Below are 23,064 nucleotides of genomic sequence, written 5' to 3' on the forward strand. Positions count from 1 at the left end.
AAACTGGATACCTAGCCTAAATTAAGAACTCAAAGAAAAATCTCTGAATGGTGCTGCATTATATCATGTTTTGCATGGCACTGATAGTATTGCAGCTCAAAACACGACTTCATGTTTTCATACATGCAAAGAACCAATTCCAAAAAAAAAGAGCATTGATATTTTACACATTCAAAGAACTTCATGAACTATAGATCTTACAATTTTGTACACAATTGAAAGTTCTCCAAAGAAAGCTGATGAAAGAATGACAGGAGCAAGACCAAAGCCAAGCCATGGGAACAGACCAATTAAAAGGGATAAGAGACTGATTCAGGAAAGCCCCATAGGCAGCACCAAGACATTCAAGCCACTCTCTTCCAGGCAGACATAAATTCCATCAATGCATCCAGCTAAATCTCATTCCAGACTTCACACTGAATGCAGCACACTTGGTTGACTGTACAGCTCCAAACAATTCCTTCTTGCTCCCCAATCCTGAGAATAGCAACACAGCCTGTTAAAAGGCAAGCACATACATACATACCCCATTCTTTGGGGGGAGGAGGGAGATGTCTTATGTTCTTTAAGAGATCAATCAATTTTTACAGTGTAATAAAATTTATGACAGGGGGTTGGACTGGATGGCCCTTGTGGTTTCTACCAACTCTATGATTCTATGAAAATATCAATTCCATATCCAAATATCAATTCCTCTCCATCAAAGTAATGCAGGATTAATTTGGATACAAACTGCTTTACACACTAGCCTAGATGATGTATTCTGAAATAAAGTCCCTCTCTGCCTCTAAAAAGACCCACATGGCCAATGCCAATGAAGGAGATAAGGAAGAAAGAACAATTTTACAAGCAAGTAATCTTTATTTTTTCCTACCTAAGAATACCTAATGAACTAATTAGAATGTATTATCTGACTTCTACACACTGTAAAGGCTGCTTTACACCTTTTCCTACACGAATGCAAGATAATGGCCTGAAGACACAGACACACACACACACACACACACACAGGCTTAGTGTGCTAACATTTCAGAAAACATGGTGGGAAGCCAGAGTCAGCAGTGGCTTCCTAAAATGGTTACATTAAGTGAAAGAGACAATTGTAACCAGCTACATATGACAGCATGCATATTATACTTATGTAAGAAAGTTTCACAGGCAAAATTATCTTTGGAAAGTTACCAAGCATTTCTCTTTGCAACTGCACTGAGTGAAGAACCTATTATTTTAGCAGGAATGGGGAGCAAACTGAAGTTTCCAGGATTTGAAATTCACAGTACTATTATAGCTGTACAGGCTTCTAACCACCTCACAGATTTTCTCAGAAGCTATAAAAGCACCATCAGAGTTGTTTGGAGCTGGAGTCTAAAGTATATATGTGAGGATGTTATCAATAAGCATGTGCACAGCAGTTATGCTGAGCTTTTATAAAACAAGCAATCATACCAATCAGGCAAAAGAGAATGGAATAAATAAATACCACCACCTCATAGGCACCACCAGTGGGAAAGGAAGAAACTGACTGATCAACCAAGATGTTTGGGGGAAAAACCTCTCATTTCAGACACTAGATAAATTGAAGGCAAAAAAGAAGAGAAAGCAGCTTTTTGATTGCAATTAAGAAAGCTTCAAGATACAGAGCCAAGGTCCTGAGAATTTTGAGATCAACAGATATAATTAGCTAAATCTCCAATGAACATATTCATCTGAGTTAACAATTCTATCACATTCTTATCTATATTTACAAAATCAATGCAAGTGATATAAAAGCAAAAGTTCACATTTTTTTATCACAAACACAAAGGTCTTTCAATGTGAGGATTAACAACTTTAAGTGTGAAGTCTTTTGCAGCCTATTGCTGCTATTCTTCAAAACTTATGAGAGAACCAGAATTCTTCTAAGATTATTAAAGTACTCTGTTTGAAGTATTAAAAAAGTCAGTACTTTTAAAAGAGATTGGGTACCTGATGTTAAGTTACAGTGGTCTTATCTTAATGGATAGCCAGAGCTTGGACCACCAAGAAAAAGTATTAATTTAAGCAAGTTCTTATCTGTAACCGTTTCCATTTCCTTAAGCAAGATCCTTCTGATCACTGCAGACATCCACGCAGCTGAGAGAGTAGGTAGAGAGCTTTACCATATTTAACACAAAAGCCTAAAATATTGGAAAATCCTCAGTGCTACATATTATGCTCTGAGCACAAATGTGGTTGAAGAATGTGGATGGAGAAACCCCTTCAATCCACTCCACTAAATGAGTGCAAAATGAAAATCCACAATATCAAGGTAATGCTGAGACTCCAAAAGATGAAATGGCAAAACTACCTGCATTAACTTCCGAATTATGTATTGATTTACTGAAATAAAATAACACATATCCTCAGGAAACAATAGCAACTGTCTTGCAGGAGGCAATTCCTCTTTTCCAAAGAAGAACAAAGTGAGACCTCAATAACATACCATTTCTTTTCTTGCTGGCTAGTTCCAGGACTCCTTGGAAGATTTTCTATTTCAACTAAGACTGGGCCAGAGGGAACTGCTGTTACAGAAGGAAGGGCTGTCATCGCACTCCAGTTCTTTAAAGACAAAATACAAAGGAAGAAAATGTTTTAGATAACATACACTAATGTATAAGGATGAAAAAAAATTCCTCCAATCCTTCCCTATTTCCTCCAGCTCAAGGAATCAAGACAATTTGCTTCACACACACACACACACACACACGGTTGTGAGAGTTGAACAGTGAAGAAAGCAGGTAGAAAGAAAATGAAGCCATTTGAAATATGGTGCTGGAGAAGATTTCTGTGGGTACTGTAGATAGTTAAAAAGACAAATGAATGGCTCCTAGAGCAAATCATGTCTGAACTCTCCCTGGAAGCCAAGATAACTAAACCAAGGCTGTTGTACACTGTTGCAAAAAACGGATAAACCCTGGAACCCACCTCAAAAAGCACAAGAAATAACAACAATCTTTCACATAGGCTGAAGTTGACTTGATGGCAGTTAACATCATGACTGCCCCCCCCCCTCCACCGAGAGTATTGTTATCTCAGAACAAAAGGTATCTGGTACTCCCTTCCTATCTCATGTGTTCTACTGTAACAGTATCTAAATTGGAAAGCTACCAGCCTTACTGTTTAGCTGCTCATTTTGTAATTTTTTGTTTTTACTTAAATTCTCAAGGCCAAAATAATCAAAGGATTCCCACTTGCTACTTTGCTGCCCTGCTATATGAAAAGTACAAGGCCAAGGCCATTGTGTTTTGATCATAGTTAAGTAAGCAGATTAGACAGATTTACCTGCTGTGATCCGTTATTTTGGCTGAAAACATTATTTGGAAGGCTGAAAGAAAAATACAACAGTTTAATATCCAAAGATTGAACTGCTAAGTTTCAAAACTTAATCAGCGTCAAGTAAACAGCAAGTAGAAACTTTTGTTTACTTAACCCTGCTTTAAATACATCCCTCCCTCCCTTTCTCTCTCTCTCTCTCTCTCTCTCTCTCACACACACCCACAGATTTTGCTTATCAAAGAATTAAAAGTATTACTAACATTTATACAGCTGCTACAAAGCAAATCTCATGAAGTAATTCAGAAAAAACTTGCAGAAGCAATAAGGAAGTGCTATGCAATTCAAAACTAAAACTGAAATATCAATCATAAGATGAACTTCTCAAAATATTGTGCTTCTCTTCTGAGCCCTGATGCCTGTGACCTACAACACACAAACTTTTCTTAAACTTGTATTTATCCAACTTCATCAAGTCATCCCTAGAAGGGCTTTGGATATCATCTGAAGCTTACGACACCACAACTGGAAAAAGAAGACATTAAAGAGCAATTCATTCAGCAAAAACATGTTATTCATAAGATATGATTTTCAGTGAAACAACATGGATCTTTAGAGAGCAATTTTAATTAACAATGTTAATTTAGCACACACAAGCAAACACACAACTGATTTGCTCAAGAGTGAATATACCAGAATATCCTAACACCACAACAAATCACCAGTGAAAGGCAGATAGAATTCCCCACCCGCACCCCAAATCAAAGTGTCTGTAAAATTCTTCACTATCTGTAAAAAAAAAAAGTAAAGTAAATTTTAGGGAAAGTATTGTGAAAAAAGGTTGCTTATAAGTTGTGTCATGAAAAATCCTCTTACATCTGCAATTTGGGCTGCTCACAAATCACTGTGGATGCATTCAGAAATCTTTCTCAAAAAGAAGCTTGATTGAAATTAATTAGAAATTCATTCCCCTAAGTCTGGGTCTGCTAGAAAGGGCATTCACTGCAGAATGGTCCCAAAAATTAATTCATATGATAGCATCTTCATTACACTTGTGCATGCTTTACTGGCAAGAGAGCTCCCTCCATGAAAAAACAAAGATAGGAGCATTTAGTGTAGTCAAGCATACTTTAATATTCTTAACTAACATCACTGGCTCAATACCAAAATTTCAATCTGTGAAATAGTCCATTTATAAAAGTAAAAATCAATAAAAATGAAAGATAACTTATAGCCTAGAGAGCATGGGACAGTCTGAATAATCTTGTCTCTTCCAATCTGTCTTCTAGCCACTTAAAAGTATCTTCCTACGACAAGGGCACTGACTGTGTTGGTTGGGAGTTGAAGTCTAGCAATATCTAAAGGGCTACAGTTGTGCTACAAGTTTTGCTTCTGTTAATCATGGAATGCCAGTTTTATGACATTTAGGCTCAAAATCTCACAAAACTTAAAAAGCTATATTTTCCTCCAACTCATCTAAACCCTTATGTATACTTTTAGTCTTCTGTAATAACTGCATGAAAAATCTACACAGCTAGACAACTCACAAAAGATACGAGATCATTAAAAGTCAGGTATTAATATCCCAGACCATGGGTACTTTTCTGACAAGGCAGCACACTCATGGAAGCAATATTTACTTTACATGATGTGTTATGCTGAATAGCTGACCCTCTTACCTAGCTTCTTCAGACTTGTTTGTGTTTCCTGTAATAAAGCACAAAATAAAAAGTTCCTCAATATACTGTGTGTGTATATCTTCAAGTTGCCTATTGACATATGGCAACCCCATGAATTTCACAGAGTTTTCTTAGGCAAGGAATACTCATAGGTGGTTTTGCCCATTTCTTCCTCTGAAATATAGCCTACAGCACCTGGCATTCATTGGCTGTCTCCCATTCAAGTACTCACCATAAAGTGCCAAAAAGCATGCATGTATTTTTAGAGGGGACCTCAGCGAAATGGTACGAACATACTTTAAAAAGACTAAAAGCTAGGAAATGAAGAAAGATGTAAGGCTATTAGCTGTCTGGAGGATTATAACATCAAGACTATCTACAGGGCACCAGGTCAGAAAAGTCTTGTGTAACCTACCATCTTTCACAGAACCTAAGGTTAGTATGACAGAAAAAAATCCATTCCATCATCCTGTTAACAGTATTCTAGTCTGTAGCATTTGCTAGGATATCAAAATCAGGATATACGTTTCACAAACTCAATTAGGGTAGGCTTATCACAGACATAAGACCACACCTTCTACATAATGCCACATAACAAAACTGTTTCTCAAACAGGCTTTAGCTTCTGAAACAATTTGTGAATACGGCATGAGGACCATGTGTCCTCATATCAAAAACATGATACTCCACTTGATTAGCATGAACCAACAGATGAAAAGCAGTACCACTATCTATGAATAAATCAGGCTACCTTTCATTTGTAATGTTCTCCTTGAGTATCGTTTGCTAGGCCTTCTTTCAAAGGATGCTGATCTTCTAGCTTTGTTTGTTTTTGTTGTCTGGTACTCTGTTTTCCCACTAGATTGAAGTGAAATACACAATGACAGAACAAGAAAGAACATTTATGATGGTTAAGTAATAGCTGATTACACACAATGATCTTTGTTCTTCTAAATACTTGGTATTTCAAGTGGTGTCTCTTTATCAAATTCAATCAGGTGTTAACTAATAGACCCCATAAAATACTGAACAGACTGGATCACTTAACCTATTCAAGTAAAACCCATGATCACAGCTGCAAAGGAATAGAAAGATGGAATAATAAGAAACAGGAATAGTGCAAAAACCAAAATCAAAAAGTACATTTAGCTGATCAGAAAGAACATCTGTATCCAAATAATTTATTTCATTTCCAAAACTCAAAACAATAGGTATATTCAATGATTCACAAAAGTCTAGAACCAGGTATGACATGGGCTAAATTGAAATTATTGTTGCTTGAAGGACAAGCCAACTCAGAAAGAGGTATCTATGTGTTCTGCTTAAGGTTTCAGCCTCTAATCTTGAGTATAGAATCACAGAATCGTAGAGTTGGAAGAGACCGCAAGGGCCATCCAGTCCAACCCCCTGCCATGCAGGAAATCTAAATCAAAGCTTCTCCAACAGATGGCCATCTAGCCTCTGTTTAAAGACCTCTAAGGAAGGAGACTCCACTACGCTCTGAGGGAGTTTGTTCCAATGTCGAACAGCCCTTACTGTCAGGAAGTTCCTCCTAATGTTGAGGTGGAATCTCTTTTCCTGGAGCTTGCATCCATTGCTCCAGGTCCTAGAGGATACCAAATAATGGAAGACCTTTCACTTGCAGTCAGTAAGCATATGCAAATGTTGTTATGCCTTTCTGCATAGCTATGATATTTAGAAATGTGTTCCTATCCGGCTTGCAAAAAAAGATTTAAAAATTCTGGCCTTCTGCCAAATACCACATCTATGCAAAAGCGAAATATCTACAGTCACTTCAAATTTATTTCTTTTAAAGGTCTGGAGTAGCAGCCACCACACATAAATAAGAGACCAGGTTTCTGTCCAGTGCATTATCTCAGAAATGGCAGGAAAGGAGATACTGAACTGAAGGGACTGCTGACCTGTATCTGAACCGTGACCCCAGCCGAATGAAGCCTGATCGACTGGAACCTTTCTGGACGGGTCCACGGAGGCGGAAGAAAGCATGATGCTCAACTGCACACTTCCACAAGTGTTTGCAGGCCTTTGGGTGATCCAGCCTGAACACAAAAGTATGCTCCTGCTCCTTTCCCTAAAAGTAAGAAGAACAACATGGCAGCATTGTGGAATAAAAGAAATACATGCAGTGGCTTCGAAAACATTGTAGCTGCAGAGAAAAACTGCAAATATACATAGAAGTGAAAATATTATCATTTTCTTTGTGATAACAATAACTCAAAGTACAGTGGTACCTCGGGATACGAAATACCCAGGTTACGAAATTTTCGGGATACGAAAAAATCCCATAGGGAATCATTGTTCCGGGTTACGAATGTTTTTTCGGGTTACGAAAAAACTTTTGGTGCTTTTTTCGGCTTTTTCGCACGGAATCGCGGCTTTTCCCCATTAGCGCCTATGGCAATTCGGCTTACGAAGGCTTTTCGGGTTACGTGTATAGTGTGCCAAGAAACCCACTGTCTCCTTTCACGCCCGCTGCTGAAGAGACTGGAGTCTGTGTGGATACATTCAAATCTTCTTAGATTTCTCTTTCCAAGCTCTTCCTTCTGTAGTATCTTTTGTTTTCATGAGGACTGGGCTGTTCTTCTGTGGTTCCAAGATTGGGAATGCCCACAAAGAGCGAAACTACTCTGCAACTGGGGTTTTGTTTATATTCCTATTCCTGATGCCTGATTTCGTCCTCTGGCAGCCGGACGAGGCCTGTTTAAAACCATTGTAAAGTGTGGGGGCAGTGCTGCACCACAGAATGGCATAAATCCACACCTGGTAGGATGAGGCAAAGCTAAAATCCCTCTAATATTGTAGGACAAAATGTTGTTTAGGTGGTCCTGTTGATTGGATCATTTCCTGAATGGTACCAGTGTAGGCAGTGTTTGATATCTGGGGGTTCTGGTGGCAAGGGCTTTGCACTTGTATCCACATCTCGCACTGGTGTGTCCCTCCTGGACGCTGGTAAGTAACTTCTGACGTTGTTCAAAGAATATAGATAGCCATGTTAGTCTGTCAGACATCGTATGTGGAGAGATGCTTTGTAGCAACCTTTGATACTAACGAAAGCTAGAAATTGGCAGCATGTAGCCTTTTGTAGATTCGTGCAGTCTACTTCCTCCTAGATGTTATTTGGTGGGAGCGGGAACGCCAGGCACAGACATATATAATGCCATTGGTTTGTACGCGGTCTGTAGGGTAGATCAAAGGCTGCTCCAAGAGTCCTTGATGAGGCGAAGGCATTATCCATTCAGAACAGTTTGTGTTCATTGTATGTATACCATCTGTTTTCCAAAAAGGTGCATCAGAACAGTCATAGCTCTCACTGAGTGACTGCAAATCGGCTGTGTGGTAACCAACTCCCTACCGGCAACCTGTAAGTCTTGTCATATTATTGTGGGCCTTTTTTCCCACATAGAGAAACTCGCTGGGCAGAGGACGGGAAGACCTTGAAAATGATTATTTTTTAAACAAGTTTATTTTGGGATGTACAATCAAAAAGGTCATTGCTTTGTCCATAAACTTCTCCTTCCTAATGTGTTGAAGTGCCGCAAAAGCATTTATTTTGCATTTTGAATGGGAACAGGTGAATACAGACAATAAAATTACTATCATGTAGGAAGGTGTGAAAGTGAGAAGCCACTTCTGAGGAAAAGAGTAATACCTTTGTGCTAAGAGTACACATATATCCATATGGGAATCATAAGAAGGATTAGGATTTGGCTAGAGCAGGAGCATGGCCACTTTACTTGAATGCCCCACTTGATGTTCATGACTATGTAATGAAACACTGTCTTGTCTGATGGATTTCAAGTAGTCACCAAGTTCAAAAGGCATTGCCTATCAATCTAGACAAAACCAAGGAAGTACTCCAAAGGCGAGGGCTTTCCAAGGATCTAAAGTTCATTCAGGAAGGACCTACTGCAATGCTGGGATTATGAACACAAAATAAGAGGCACCTGGTGAGAGATGATGGAAAATGAGCAGCAGTAGCTGGAATTTATGAAGGATGCACAAAAAGGAACAAAACAAACAGTATTTCAAAAGGTCTTCTTAGTCAGCCATGGAACACCATAACAACTGCTCCCAGGAAGCTGAGGACCCTTCCTCCTATTGATGGAATATGATCATACATATAAATTTTCCTGGCAGTCTTGTCGTGATCAAGGTTGTTACCATATATGCTGTCAAGGTTTGCATATTGGACTTTTAATGGCTAGCTAATGAATAATTTTAGAGGATTATGTATCACTGGCATTGTAAGTGTTCTTTTTTCAGGTTCTAAGGCGCATTGCCTCCTAGCGCCTCTGCACAGACGCGACACACACTCCATATGCTATTACAGGATTTGATGGACCCGTCATAGCATCTATCGGGGACAGTGTGAAGAGTTTGTAAAAGATGAAGATGGAAGGTCGCTGGTTTTCATTCTGAAGTGGTCTTTCTTGGCTTGCGCTGAGAGTGTCTACTATTTTTTTTTAAAATTTTTTTTATTTTTGGCAGATCAAAAAGACACATAGCTGCAGACAGTTATCAGGTCAAACATGGGCGAGGAAGTTGTTGGCTGGGTTGTTGCTGATGGACAATCACATTTGTGAAGATTGTAATGCAGTATCAATAGCAATGACAATTGAAAAGTTACAGCCAGTATGGTGCCTGGGATGGGTGTGAGATCAAAAGTAATCGAGAGCTGGATGTCCACAGGCTGAAACAAAGATGTTGTTGTCACTGCTTGGCACTTAAAGTACGTTGTGACTGTTTGTATTAATTTCAATCTGCTGTCACTACTGTACACCAGATTGGACATCAGTACAATAGGTTTAATGAGTGGAAAAAGATTCTGTTACTACTTCTTATAAAATTCTTCTATATCCTCTTCTAATGGATGTTCCACTACTCAAGACTCCTCCAGCGCATGCACATGGGATGTTCTGAGCCAAATGATCAGAGATGAGCACCAAGCAAAAGCACAGTAATTTATTTATTCGTATCTCACCTTCGTCCCTGTGCTCTCACGCAACAATCATATTTTATAGCCAAAAAGACAGAGTTGCCCATTTGCTACTGCAGTGCTGGCAGATATGAAAAGGAAGGGTGTGGGGGGTGGTGGGGGGGCTTAGCCACTGGCACAGGGACCATGTGCACTGAAGTGTGGGGCAGGCTTCCCACCAAGAAAATTTACTTTAGCTCTAAACAGTTTCTGGCCCATTTTGTACAGGCAATGAACAGCACCACAATGTATGACGTCAGAGGGCCGGACGATAATTCCAGGTCCATTTTCCTATCGACTTTTTACGAGTCATTTGGAAAATCCCTACCATTTAAATATAGCATATGGGAAAGTTAGTAACTGGTTATCTTAGCGGGGGGCGTCGTTACGACCGCACCCTTTGGGGCTGCCTGCTAGGCGCACCTTTCCCCGCCGGATACTGTCGAATGTTTACATTGGTACAAACGGATTGTAAACTCTAATTTGTAACTAAACCACATTGGATGTTGGGCCCGGTGTTGTTGGTTGGCAACACCCAAGCATCCCTCACACTGGTTTTGTTTAACTGAGCCATATGACAGCTTGCAGTCAAATCTGAAGGCCTGAGAACCATCTCTCTCTCTCTCCTGTCAGGAGGAAGGAGGGGCCTGAAAGGTGTGGTATAGTTGGATGTTTAGCTAGATCTGGTCAACTCAAACTGAAACAATTTATTAGCAGCACCTCGAAACTTGCCACTAAGTTTGTACTTCTGGTTTGGACAGTGTCCAACAACTCCTGCAGTGGAAACTGGGGAGACAGACAGCTGCACTCAGTGTATACCATCTGAGAGTTCTCCGGCAAAAAGGTTTTTGGAGGAATTTTTATCGTATCAAGTATGTCAAATTTGAAAAATTGAGAATTTTATCTGTACTTCATGGTTGTACTAAAATTAAAAAATTAAGAATGTTCAACATTGCTTCATTGTAATACACAGCACAGCGCATCTGTAACTCCGATAAATATGGCATATTAACAATTACTCAAATCCCAAAAAGCAATCCCGCAGAATACCAAAGCAAATGTATTAGAGCTTAGAGGAGCCTTCTGTCTGAGACATGATCTCATCAGAATCAACTTTGCTTTTTTTATTATGTTAAGGATTTGGTTCTTTGCAATTTAAAATTCCGGCATTCCACCAAAACATGTATTTTTGAAAAAGTTGCTTACAATGGTGGTGGTCATCCCTATATCAAGCTTAGATCCTTCTCATTTCCCAATGTGATATTGGCTATTAGTTGCCAGTAATGCCCTACTGCAGGCGCAGGGCAAAGTGCAGTGTGGTGTGTGTTTGGAATTTTTTGCCCCTTCAGCAGGCCGCACACCTGACTCACAACTGCAGGTCTGCCTGAGTCATTACCATTCCTCGTTCTGCTTCTTGGTTCTTCCGATCAATTTTGAGCCTCTGGAGAGATTTTGAGAGGGTTTACAGTTACTCTGCCCGGCAGCAACTACCCACTTGTTGTTCTGTTTTGAGTCATTTTGTTAACAGGATATTTTTTCTCCGTTCGTGACAATAGCTTGTAATCTGCAATAATAAAATAATAATCATAGAGGGTGGGACATATGGTTGTAGCCTTCGGACCTCAATTTTCCCTCCTCTGTGCTACTGGAATTCTAGATAGGACGGACAATCGACCAAACCCTTTGAAAAAAGAGTGGTAGACACAAACTCTAACTAACAGAAATGGCAATTTTCAAAAAAAAACCAGTGGGGTATCTCTTCAGTTGTTCCCTAGAAAATCTAACTGCAGCTGCAGGTGGTACTTCTTGCACAAAAAGAATTTCAAGACAGGGATAAAGCAAACCACGGGTGCACACGGATCGATTAAGGGGTCAAATACTGTGGTTTGAATAGGGACAGTCTTTTATCTAAACAGAATATGTTACAACCTTTTAATGCAAGAATTTTACCACACAATTATCACTGGTTAACGGTCAAGAATGTAACTTTCTGCATTTTACTCCCCACTTAAATCCAATGATTACAGTCCCACCTGTATGTATGTATACACACATGTATAAATAATCTACCAACTGAAGCAGCATTCTTAAGCAGCTGATGCAGTGGGATGCAGTCTATAAAATCTCAGAGCAAATAAAATTATTAGTCTTAAAAGGTACCACGAAAGACTCTATTTTTAATTCAGCACACCTAATATGACTTACAACTCCCCTCTTCCAAAAACTGTACTGCTTGGGAATAAAAAGAACATATTATACTTTGTTAGCACTAGAATTTACTCCTGTATTTCATCTTTTTCTCTTGTAGAGAAACACAGTACCTTTGCTTTCTATGCAGCTACCTATTAAATATCTACTGTTATCTTGCCCCCATATGGCTCACAACTGGTTGTCTCCCTCATATGAGCAGCAAAAATTGCTTATGCTTAGGTGCTAACTGCAGAAAACAGAAAACTATCAATTTTTTGAACCCACTATCCTGGTTTCAGTAGTGTTTACAACAAAAAGCTTACAAAATTAAGCTTTAAAAATCTAGTTACAGTATAAGGAAAAATAAACTTAGCAATTAACTTCCTATTCTTCTCTTTTCACTAGATTTTTTTAAAACTGGATACCTAGCCTAATTAAGACTCAAAGAAAAAATCTCTGAATGGTGCTGCATTATATATCATGTTTTGCATGGCACTGATAGTATTGCAGCTCAAAAACACGACTTCATGTTTTCATACATGACAAGAACATTCCAAAAAACAAAAAACAAACAAACAAGAGCATTGATATTTACACATTCAAAGAACTTCATGAACTATAGATCTTACAATTTGTACACAATTGAAAGTTCTCCAAAGAAAGCTGATGAAACGAATGACAGGAGCAAGACCAAAGCCAAGCCATGGGAACAGACCACATTAAAAGGGATAAGAGACTGATTCAGGAAAAGCCCATGGCAGCACCAAGATTCAAGCCACTCTCTTCCAGGGCAGACATAAATTCCATCCAATGCATCCAGCTAATCTCAATTCAGACTTCACACTGATGCAGCATACTTGGTTGACTGTAACAGCTCCAAACAATTCCTTCTGCTCCCCCAATCCTGAGAATAGCAAAACACAGCTGTTAAAAGGCAAGCACCATACATACATACCCCATTCTTTGGGGGGAGGAGGGAGATTGTCTTATGTCTTTAAGAGATCAATCAATTTTACAGTGTAATAAAATTTATGACAGGGGGTTGGACGGATGGCCCTTGTGGTTTTCTACCAACTCTATGATTCTATGAAAATATCAATTCCATATCCAAATATCATTCCTCTCCATCAAGTAATGCAGGATTAATTTGGATACAAACTGCTTTACACAATAGCCTGATGATGATTCTGAACATAAAGTCCCTCTCTGCCTCTAAAAAGACCCACAGGCCAATGCCATGAAGGAGATAGAGATAAGGAAGAAAGACAATTACAAGCAGTAAATTTATTTTTTTCCTACTAAGATACCTAATGAACTAATTAAATGTATATCTGACTTCTACACACTGTAAAGGCTGCTTTACACCTTTTCCTACACGACGCAAGATAATGGCCTGAAGACACAGACACCACACACACCCACAGGCTTATTGTATACATTTCAGAGAAAAATGGTGGGAAGCAGAGTCACGCAGTGGCTTCCTAAAATGGTTACATAGTGAAAGAGGACAATTGTAAACAGCTAATATGACAGCCTGCATATTATACTTAGTAAGAAAGTTTCACAGGCAAAATAAACTTTGGAAAGTTACCAAGCATTTCTCTTTGCAACTGCACTGAGTGAAGAACCTATTATTTTTAGCAGGGAATGGGGAGCAAACTGAAGTTTCCAGGATTTGAATTCACAGTACTATTATAGCTGTACAGGCTTCTAACCACCTCACAGATTTCTCAGCAAGCTATAAAAGCACCATCAGAGTTGTTTTGAGTGGAGTCTAAAGTATATATGTGAGGATTTTATCAATAGAATGTGCACAAGCAGTTATGCTGAGCTTTTATAAAACAAAGCAATCATACCAATCAGGCAAAAGAGAATGGAAAAATAAATATACCACCACCTCATAGGCACCACCAGTGGGGGAAGGAGAAACGAGAAACTGATGATCACCAAGAGTTTGGGGGGAAACCTCTCATTTCAGACACTAGATAAATTGAAGGCAAAAAAAAAGAGAAGAAAAGCAGCTTTTTGATTGCAATTAAGAAAGCTTCAAGTTACCAGAGCCAAGGTCCTCAGAGAATTTTGAGTCAACAGATATAATTAGCTAAAATCTCCAATGAACATATCATCTGAGTTAACAATTGTTATCACATTCTTATCTATATTTACAAAATCAATGCAAGTGATATAAAAAAGCAAAAGTTCACATTTTTTTATCACAAACACAAAAGGTTTTCAATGTGAGGATTAACAACTTTAAGTGTTGAAGTCTTTTGCAGCCTATTGCTGCTATTCTTCAACAACTATGAGAGAACACAGAATTCTTCTAAAATTATTAAATACCTGTTTGAAGTATAAAAAAAAGTCAGTACTTTTAAAGAGATTGGGTACCTGATGTAAGTTAACGTGGTCTTATCTTATGGATAGCCAGAGCTTGGACACCAAGAAAAGTATTAATTTAAAGCAAGTTCTTATCTGTAACCGTTTCCATTTCCTAAGCAAGATCCTTCTGATCACTGCAGAATCCACCAGCTGGAGAGAGGTAGGTAGAGAGCTTTACCAATATTTACACAAAGCCTAAAATATTGGAAAATGTGGCTTTCCTCATCCAATCCTCAGTGCTACATTTATGCTCTAGCGAGCAAAATGTGGTGAGAATGTGGATGGAGAAACCCCTTCAATCCACTCCACTAAATGTGTGCAAAAATGAAATCCACAATTAGGTAATGCTGAGACTCCAAATGAAATGGCAAAAACTACCTGCATTAACTTCCGAATTATGTATTGATTTACTGAAATAAAATAACACATATCCTCAGGAAAACACTAGCAAACTGTCTTGGGAGGCATTCCTCTTTCCAAAGAAGACACAAAGTGAGACCTCAATAACATACCATTTCTTTTCTTGCTGGCTAGTTCCAGGACTCCTTGGAAGATTTTCTATTTCAACTAAGACGGGCCGAGGGAACTGCGTGTTACAGAAGGAAGGGCTGTCATCGCACTCCATTCTTTAAAGACAAAATACAAAGGAAGAAAATGTTTTAGATAACATACACTTATGTATAAGGATGAAAAAAATTCCTCCAATCCTTCTATTTCCTCCAGCTCAAGGAATCAAGACATTTGCTTCACACACACACACACACACACACACGGTTGTGAGAGTTTGAACAGTGAAGAAAGCAGGTAGAAAGAAAATGAAGCCATTTGATATGGTGCTGGAGAAGATTTCTGTGGGTACTGTAGATAGTTAAAAAGCAAAATGAATGGCTCATGAGCAAATCATGTCTGAACTCTCCTGGAAGCCAAGATAACTAAACCAAGGCTGTGTACACTGTTGCAAAAAAAACGGATAAACCCTGGAACCCACCTCAAAAAAGCACAAGAAATAACAACAATCTTTCACTAGGCTGAAGTTGACTTGATGGCAGTTAACATCATGACTGCCCCCCCCTCCCCCGGAGTATTGTTATCTCGAACAAAAGGTATCTGGTACTCCCTTCCTATCTCATGTGTTTCTACTGTACACGTATCTAAATGGAAAGCTACCAGCCTTACTGTTTAGCTGCTCATTTGTAATTTTTGTTTTTTACTTAATTCTCAAGGCCAAAATAATCAAGGATTCCCACTGCTACTGCTGCCCTGCTATTGAAAAGTACAGGCCAAGGCCATGTGTTTTGTCATGTAAGTAAGCAGATTGACCGATTTACCTGCTGTGATCCGTTATTTTGGCTGAAAACATTATTTGGAGGCTGAAAGAAAAATACAACAGTTTAATATTCAAAGATTGAACTGCTAAGTTTCAAAACTTATCAGGTCAAGTAAACAGCAAGTAGAAACTTTTGTTTACTTAACCCTGCTTTAAATACATCCCTCCCTCCCTTTCTTTCTCTCTTTCTCTCTCTCTCTCTCTCACACACACACCCACAGATTTTGCTTATCAAAGAATTAAAAGTATTACTAACATTTATACAGTGCTACAAAGCAAATCTCATGAAGTAATTCCGAAAAAACTTGCAAGAAGCAATAAGGAAGTGCTATGCAATTCCAACTCAAAACTGAAATATCAATCATAGATGAACTTCTCAAATATTTGTGCTTCTCTCCTGAGCCTGATGCCTGTGACCTACAACACACAAACTTTTCTTAAACTTGTATTTATCCAACTTCATCAAGTCCTCCCTAGAAGGGCTTTGGATATCATCTGAAGCTTACGACACCACAAACTGGAAAAAGAAGACATTAAAGAGCAATTCATTCAGCCAAAACAACATGTTATTCATAAGATATGTTTTCAGTGAAACCAACATGGATCTTTAGAGGCAATTTTAATAACAATGTTAATTAACCAACACACAAGCAAACACACAACTGATTTGCTCAAGAGTGATATACCAGAATTCCTAACACCACAACAAAACATCACCAGTAAAGGCAGATAGAATTCCCCACCCGCATCCCAAATCAAGTGTCTGTAAAATTCTTCACTATCTGTAAAAAAAAAAGTAAAGTAAATTTTAGGGAAAATATTGTGAAAAAGGTTTGCTTATAAGTTGTGTCATGAAAAACAATCCTTAACTCTGCAATTTGGGCTGCTCACACAATCACTGTGGATGCATTCAGAAATCTTTCTCAAAAAGAAGCTTGATTGAAATTTTGAAATTCATTCCCCTAAGTCTGGGTCTGCTAGAAAGGGCAGTCACTGCAGAATGGTCCCAAAAATTAATTCAATGATAGCATCTTCATACACTTTGTGCTTACTGGCGAAGAGCGCTCCCTCCATGAAAAAACAAAGATAGGAGCATTTAGTGTAGTCAAGCCATACTTAATATTCTTAACTAACATAACTGGCTCAATACCAAAATTTCAATCTGTGAAATGTCCATTTATAAAAGTAAAAATCAATAAAAATGAAAAGTAACTTATAGCCTGAGAGCATGGGACAGTCTGAATAATCTTGTCTCTTCCCATCTGTCTTCTAGCCATTAAAAGTATTTCCTACACAAAGGGCACTGACTGTGTTGGTTGGGAGTTGAAGTCTAGCAATATCTAAAGGGCTACAGTTGTGCTACAAAGTTTTGCTTCTGTTAATCATGGAATGCCAGTTTTATGACATTGGCTCAAAATCTCACAAAACTTAAAAAGCTATATTTTCCTCCAACTCATCTAAAAACCTTATGTATACTTTTAGTCTTCTGTAATCACTGCATGAAAAATCTACACAGCTAGACAACTCACAAAAAGATACGAGATCCTTAAAGTCAGGTATTAATATCCCAGACCAGGGTACTTTTCTGACAAGGCCAGCACACTTCTGGAAGCACAATATTTACTGTTGCTGATTTTTAAAAAAATGTTAATATAAATGCATGTTTCTGAGGCTTCTATAGACAATTGCCCCCCAAAGGCCCCGGCGGCAATCGGCGGCAGGACTGGGCTGGGGCCAGTCCCAAGGCCTCGCCGGGCCGCATCCGGCCCGCGGGCCGCAGGTTGCCTACCCCTGCCCTAGAAAGTGATGGTTTGGAAAGAGGGTGGCATGCTTATCTGTGCTATAATGAGGACATAAATTGGCAAACCTTCAACAAGCATGTAATAAGGAAAGCCTTATTTAAAATATGGAATAAAAAATTATATATATATATATAATAAAATCCCGAGATGGACCTCTGTTTTAGAGGCCTTCTATAAAACAGGAAAGACATATAAAGGGAAATGGATTACATATAACAACATCTTAGTTTAAAAAGGCGAAGAAGAAAGAATGAAAACAATAAAGGAATTACAGGAAGAAGGAATAGATGTATGTTGGTTAACATACTATCAAATTAGAGGAAGATTCTTAAAAGATGTTAAAAATACAGGAATTGAAAGAGAAACAAATGAGTTAGACAAAATTATATCTCAAAAGAAAAAAATGATAACCAAAATATTTAAGATACTTCTTGACATAGAACTGGAAGAAGAGACAGTAAAAGTAAATATGGTTAAATGGATGCAGGACATAGACCAACAGATTACATTAGAAAGCTGGGGGAAAGTTTGGAAGAAGAATCTAAGATTTACAAAAAGTACCTATCTGACAGAGAATTATTATAAAATGTTTTATAGATGGCATCTCTCACCATTAAAATTGGCCAAGATAAAAGGAAATAAAGACAGCAGCTGTTGGAAATGTAAACAACCTAATGCATCTTATTATCATATGTGGTGGGAGTGTCCCAAAGCGACTAAATTCTGGAAATTGATACATGCTAAAATGCAAGATATTTTGCAAATCGAATTCGAACTAAACCCTAAACTATATCTATTGAATATTATGGAAGATGTAAAACTAAAATTAAATCAAGATGAAAGAGGAGTTGTTCTGTACTTGGTCACAGCAGCTCGCCTTACATTTGCTAGACACTGGAAGTTATTTAGCACAGATCTACTTGAAGAATGGATTATGAAAGTATCTGATTTATCTTTAATGGATAAATTGACAATGGTTATAAATGGAAAAACAGAACAACATTTCCAAAGGAAATGGGAAAAAGTCAACAGGTTATGGGATTGAAATCCCCAGATTTAAGACAAAAGGCTATAGTTTGGGTGGAACTTTTTTCTATATCTATATCTACTTTATTATCTCTGTCAATTAACAATATATTGTATATATAATAATATAGACGAAATGGGAATTTTGGACTCTCTTCAAGCCAGTTTTTTTTTGTGCAGGGAGGGAACCCAGGTTCTTTATACCCCCAACACCAGGTTGTTTCTGTTTTGTTATGCTTAAACCAGTTTTCTCCCACAAATGTGTAGGACTACATCAACATTAACAAAATACAATTCAGATGTTATGGCTGCTAGCTTAAATAATAATTGTTCTTTTAAAAGTTCTCTGTTAAAGCAAGTTGTTTTGGTTGAACTTATGTCAACTGACGGATCTGATTCTGAACTGTATGTCTTACACTATAAAATAAAGTAGTAATAATAATAATAAAAATAATAATAATAATAATAAAAAGACAGTTGCCCATGCCATGATACAAATTGTAGAGCTTCAGTAGAGAGAAGAGTGGTTAAGGTATTTGATTACATAGCTCCCCTCCTTGTATAATAAGGTTGTGATTGGAGATCGGACCATTGCCTTGGCCAATGCAAATTTGCCCCTGTATTAGCATACAGAAAAATTTGGCAGTCTTTATATTAACAAAATTGGAAATTAAATCAAATTTGTATTTATGGTCCTTTGTCCATCTAGGGATAGGTGTTTAATACCCTAATTTCCAGTGGTTCCCGCACTCCTTGCTGAACTAAAGTGATAATTCTGTGGTTGTACATGCTTGTATTGTTGCTACAGAGGCAGCGAAAACAGAAGTGGCAGGTTAGATATTTAAGACCAGTGTACAAGCACTTGAACATAGTAAATTCTCTTATTGCAGGTCCATCTAGCCCAGTATTTTCTGATCTGACTGGCAATTGCTCACCAAGGTTTCAAACAAAGCTCTCTCCTGTCATCTGGAATGCAATTATTTTACCTTGGAGGTGCCAGAAAGTGAAGCTGGGGCCTTTCCATAGGAAAAAAATGTGTTCTTTCCCTATGGCTACTTGGCTTGTTTCACTGATGCTCAAAGGGCTTAGATGTCATTTTACTGGTAGGAATGATGATCCAACCTGTCGTGAAAAGGCATAGTCAGTAAATATAATTCCACTGCAACAGCATCCATCAGCCTTTTTATGCATTTGATTAATCACTTGGTATAGTAAAAATTAATTAATGGATTAAGTATTTTGTCAGAGGCTAAATGTCTTTTGCTTTGAATGCAAAATTTCCTCTGGATTTATCCAGCGATGTGAGACCAGTGTACTGCAAACTTATTACCTATAAAGCCCTAAATGGCTTGGGCCCAGGATACCTAAAGGACCGCCTCTCCCCGTACAATCCGCCTCGCACCCTCAGAACGTCTGGGCAGCAGCTACTGAAGGTGCCTGGGGCTAGGTTAGTCTCCACGACTCGGAGGACCTACTCCATAGCTGCCCCAGCCCTTTGGAACGCGCTGCCCACCGAGCTCCGCTCGTCCTCTACCCTGGCCCAATTTAGGAAGGATCTCAAAAACCTTCCTATTCCAGCAGGCATTCCCGAATAAATTCCTGGGGCCTCCCTCCTCTTCCGTGGCCAAGAGGCTGGGCTATGGGGCATTTTACTGCTGTTTTGTTTTAGCTGTGTTTTTAACTTTGTATGTTTTAATATTAGCCGCCCTGATCGGAGGAAGGGCGGCATATAAATAAAACTTTTATTTATTTATTTTATTTATTATAATCCGCTGAAATTACCTTTGTATTATGATGAATGTTAATGTACCTTTAATTTTAGTAATAACTGATGCAAACCTATTCCTTTGACTGTATTTTCTATGATGTTCCCAGATAATACTGTTTCCAGCTATATAGACATGCCCACTGCCGCTATTTCTCTTCTTATTAAAGGTGGATTTTTAATGCTGAAAAATAAATAAATAAACAGACGAGAACCCAGTTGAACATGAAACTATATTCTAGTTTCTCTTCAGATTGTATAAATCTTTAAGAACATCAAACAAGTAAATATGGTCCTTGCATGTGTGGCAGCAGAAAAGGCATTATTATGAAGACATTTAATAAAAAACACTAGTCAGGATTATCAGTCTCACAGTGTTTGAATGTTGGAGACCAGGGTTTGATTCCCAGCTCAGCCATGAAACCAACTGGGCAAGTAACAGTCTCTCAGCTTCAGAAGATGGCAATGGCAAACCTCTTCTGAACAAACCTTGCCTAGAAAACACCATAATAGTTTCTCTTTAGGGTCACCATAAGTTGGATCTTTCTGTAGATACCACGGTTACAAGTAGATTGAGAATGTATACATGAAAGCTTTTTTAGGCATCTATTGTATATTGCAGAACAGAAGGCCATTGTGTTGTTAAAGCATAAATACATAAATTGCTGCCAATTTAATGAATTTTATTATTTCTTTACTCACAAGCTCAAGCAACAAAGATGGGAGATGGAGGAATTATAAACAGCTGATACTTGAAATCAAGAATGGACTACATTAGTTTATTCTTTTTTGGATCTCTCTGTGCCTTCATTGGGGCTGTCATTGCCCTGTATTTTTGGCAGCACAAACGAGAATGCTATCATGTCCATCTGGAGAATTGCCCTTGTGCTCGAAGCCAGGATCACGAGGCAAGACGACCCATGAGTTCGAGCCATGGCTATAGAACCGCTGTTTCATCAACTGAAATACATCACCACCACCACCAGTCAACAGAGAATGTATACACCGCCATCAGCAAGCTGTGTGTCGAGAGAAATGACGACACAGCAAAGAAGAATACGGCTGCCACCACTCCTTAGAGGCCTCTCTTACCATTGGTAGTTCGCGAGTAAAATGAACTGCCAGACTATACTGACAATAAAAGATGGTGGAACTCTATGATGCAAATGATTGGAAAATGACTGTTGTTACCCATTTTATCTAAGCAAACGTAATGAAAGCCACTGTCATTCTCCCTATACTGCAGATGTGGGCAGCTTGAGGGAGAAAGGCTGGGGTCATAGGAGTTTTATTGAGGCAGCTTAGTGAGGTTTGTGGTGATGACTTGGAGGCTCTTGCAGGTGGCATTTTTCTGTTGTTGCCTCTTGTGAACCATCTCTTGTTGCCTCTTGTGAACTATCGAGTGAATTAAAGACATAAGAATTAAAAAAGAAAAGAAAATCACATCAGTGGTAATTTAGTACAGGGAGGACTCCAGCGAACAATGCAGCTAGACTTTCCTGTTATGTAAAGATTGAGATCTATCACAGTCTTTAAACCATGATAATCTCAATGAAACCACAGTGGTTTTAATATGCCTACATGCCAGAGCTGACAGGAAATCTCTGTAATGGTGATAATACAGACATGTTGAAGGTGAGTCTGCACAATTTTGATATGCAACTTGAGTTTCCTTTGCAGATTGCAATTATACAGCTATGCTGTGCTTACTTACAGGCTGAGCGCAGTTTAAAGGAAAACATGTTCCATATTGCCCAAATATTGTGTATCACTTCTTCTATCTTAATCAATTACAGCTGATAGAAACTTGTCAGTGGGAACTGAAATTATCTTTTCATTAGAAGCCTAACTGTCAACAGCTAATTATGCCAATGGTAAATCACTAGTATGCCACTGTGTGTAATGGTTTCAATCAAGCTTTCAATTAAGTCTGCCCATTAATGAGCCGCTTTAGTGCCTCTAGCCTTACCACACTTATCTTGGGAGTGGTCTGCTTTGTAATACCAAATTCCAACACATATTATTTTTGGCTGCCTGTGTTGTCTATTGGGATCAGCAGCAAACCTTGGTTTGAGTTACAGCAGATGCCTTCCCCCTGCTCATATCATGAGAAAGTGTGGTTCCGAGTTGGGAAAGGCATCCCTTTAAGGCTTTGATCCTGTTCACACTTTGTAGGGAGTTGGCTTCATTGCGTTTCTGAGTACATATGAATGAGATTGGACTCAAAGGCTGCCTTCTATGTACCCAGAGAATACAGTGAGACTCTTGAGTAAATATGGACAGTATTATGGTGAGGTCTTTGTACTGTGGGACCAGCAAAACTGCACCAACAAAGAAGAACCACATATCAAGAAGGGCAAATCCAGAAGGAAATCAAAGGGAGAAAGTAGGTTCCTAGAAAAAGAATTTTCTGTTTTCTGCATAGTGAACATGTCAGAGTTGTACCAGATGGATCTGCTGCATGAGGGTAGGCCAGCGATGGGCAACTTGTGGCCCTCTGGATGTTGTTGAACCACAACTCACATCATTATAGCAAATAGTGTGAGATAATGGTAACGGCATTTGGAGATCTGCAAATAATTCTTAAAGATTTCCTGCAATGATGTATG

At 38.6% G+C, this 23,064-nt stretch overlaps 1 protein-coding gene and 1 long non-coding RNA gene across 5 annotated transcripts in view; one reads left to right on the forward strand and one right to left on the reverse strand.

Annotated features, from left to right (window-relative positions):
* Positions 1-22,095, forward strand: part of LOC121931572 — a 152,972-nt gene extending 130,877 nt beyond the window's left edge. The window contains exon 4 of the long non-coding RNA XR_006104169.1: positions 21,161-22,095. This is a non-coding gene — a long non-coding RNA (uncharacterized LOC121931572). The remainder of the gene's footprint in view (positions 1-21,160) is intronic.
* EPB41L5 (erythrocyte membrane protein band 4.1 like 5) overlaps positions 1-23,064 on the reverse strand; it is a 133,640-nt gene that overhangs the window by 39,623 nt on the left and 70,953 nt on the right. For all 4 annotated transcript variants that reach the window (XM_042469377.1, XM_042469366.1, XM_042469385.1 and 1 more), the window contains exons 12-16: positions 6,893-7,062; positions 5,722-5,828; positions 4,971-4,998; positions 3,301-3,343; positions 2,462-2,577 (exon numbers count right to left, since the gene is read on the reverse strand). In XM_042469377.1, the coding sequence (XP_042325311.1) occupies positions 2,462-2,577; positions 3,301-3,343; positions 4,971-4,998; positions 5,722-5,828; positions 6,893-7,062 (464 nt within the window). The remainder of the gene's footprint in view (positions 1-2,461; positions 2,578-3,300; positions 3,344-4,970; positions 4,999-5,721; positions 5,829-6,892; positions 7,063-23,064) is intronic.

This window comes from Sceloporus undulatus, chromosome 1 (assembly GCF_019175285.1).
Source record: "Sceloporus undulatus isolate JIND9_A2432 ecotype Alabama chromosome 1, SceUnd_v1.1, whole genome shotgun sequence".
Classification (NCBI taxonomy): domain Eukaryota; kingdom Metazoa; phylum Chordata; class Lepidosauria; order Squamata; family Phrynosomatidae; genus Sceloporus; species Sceloporus undulatus.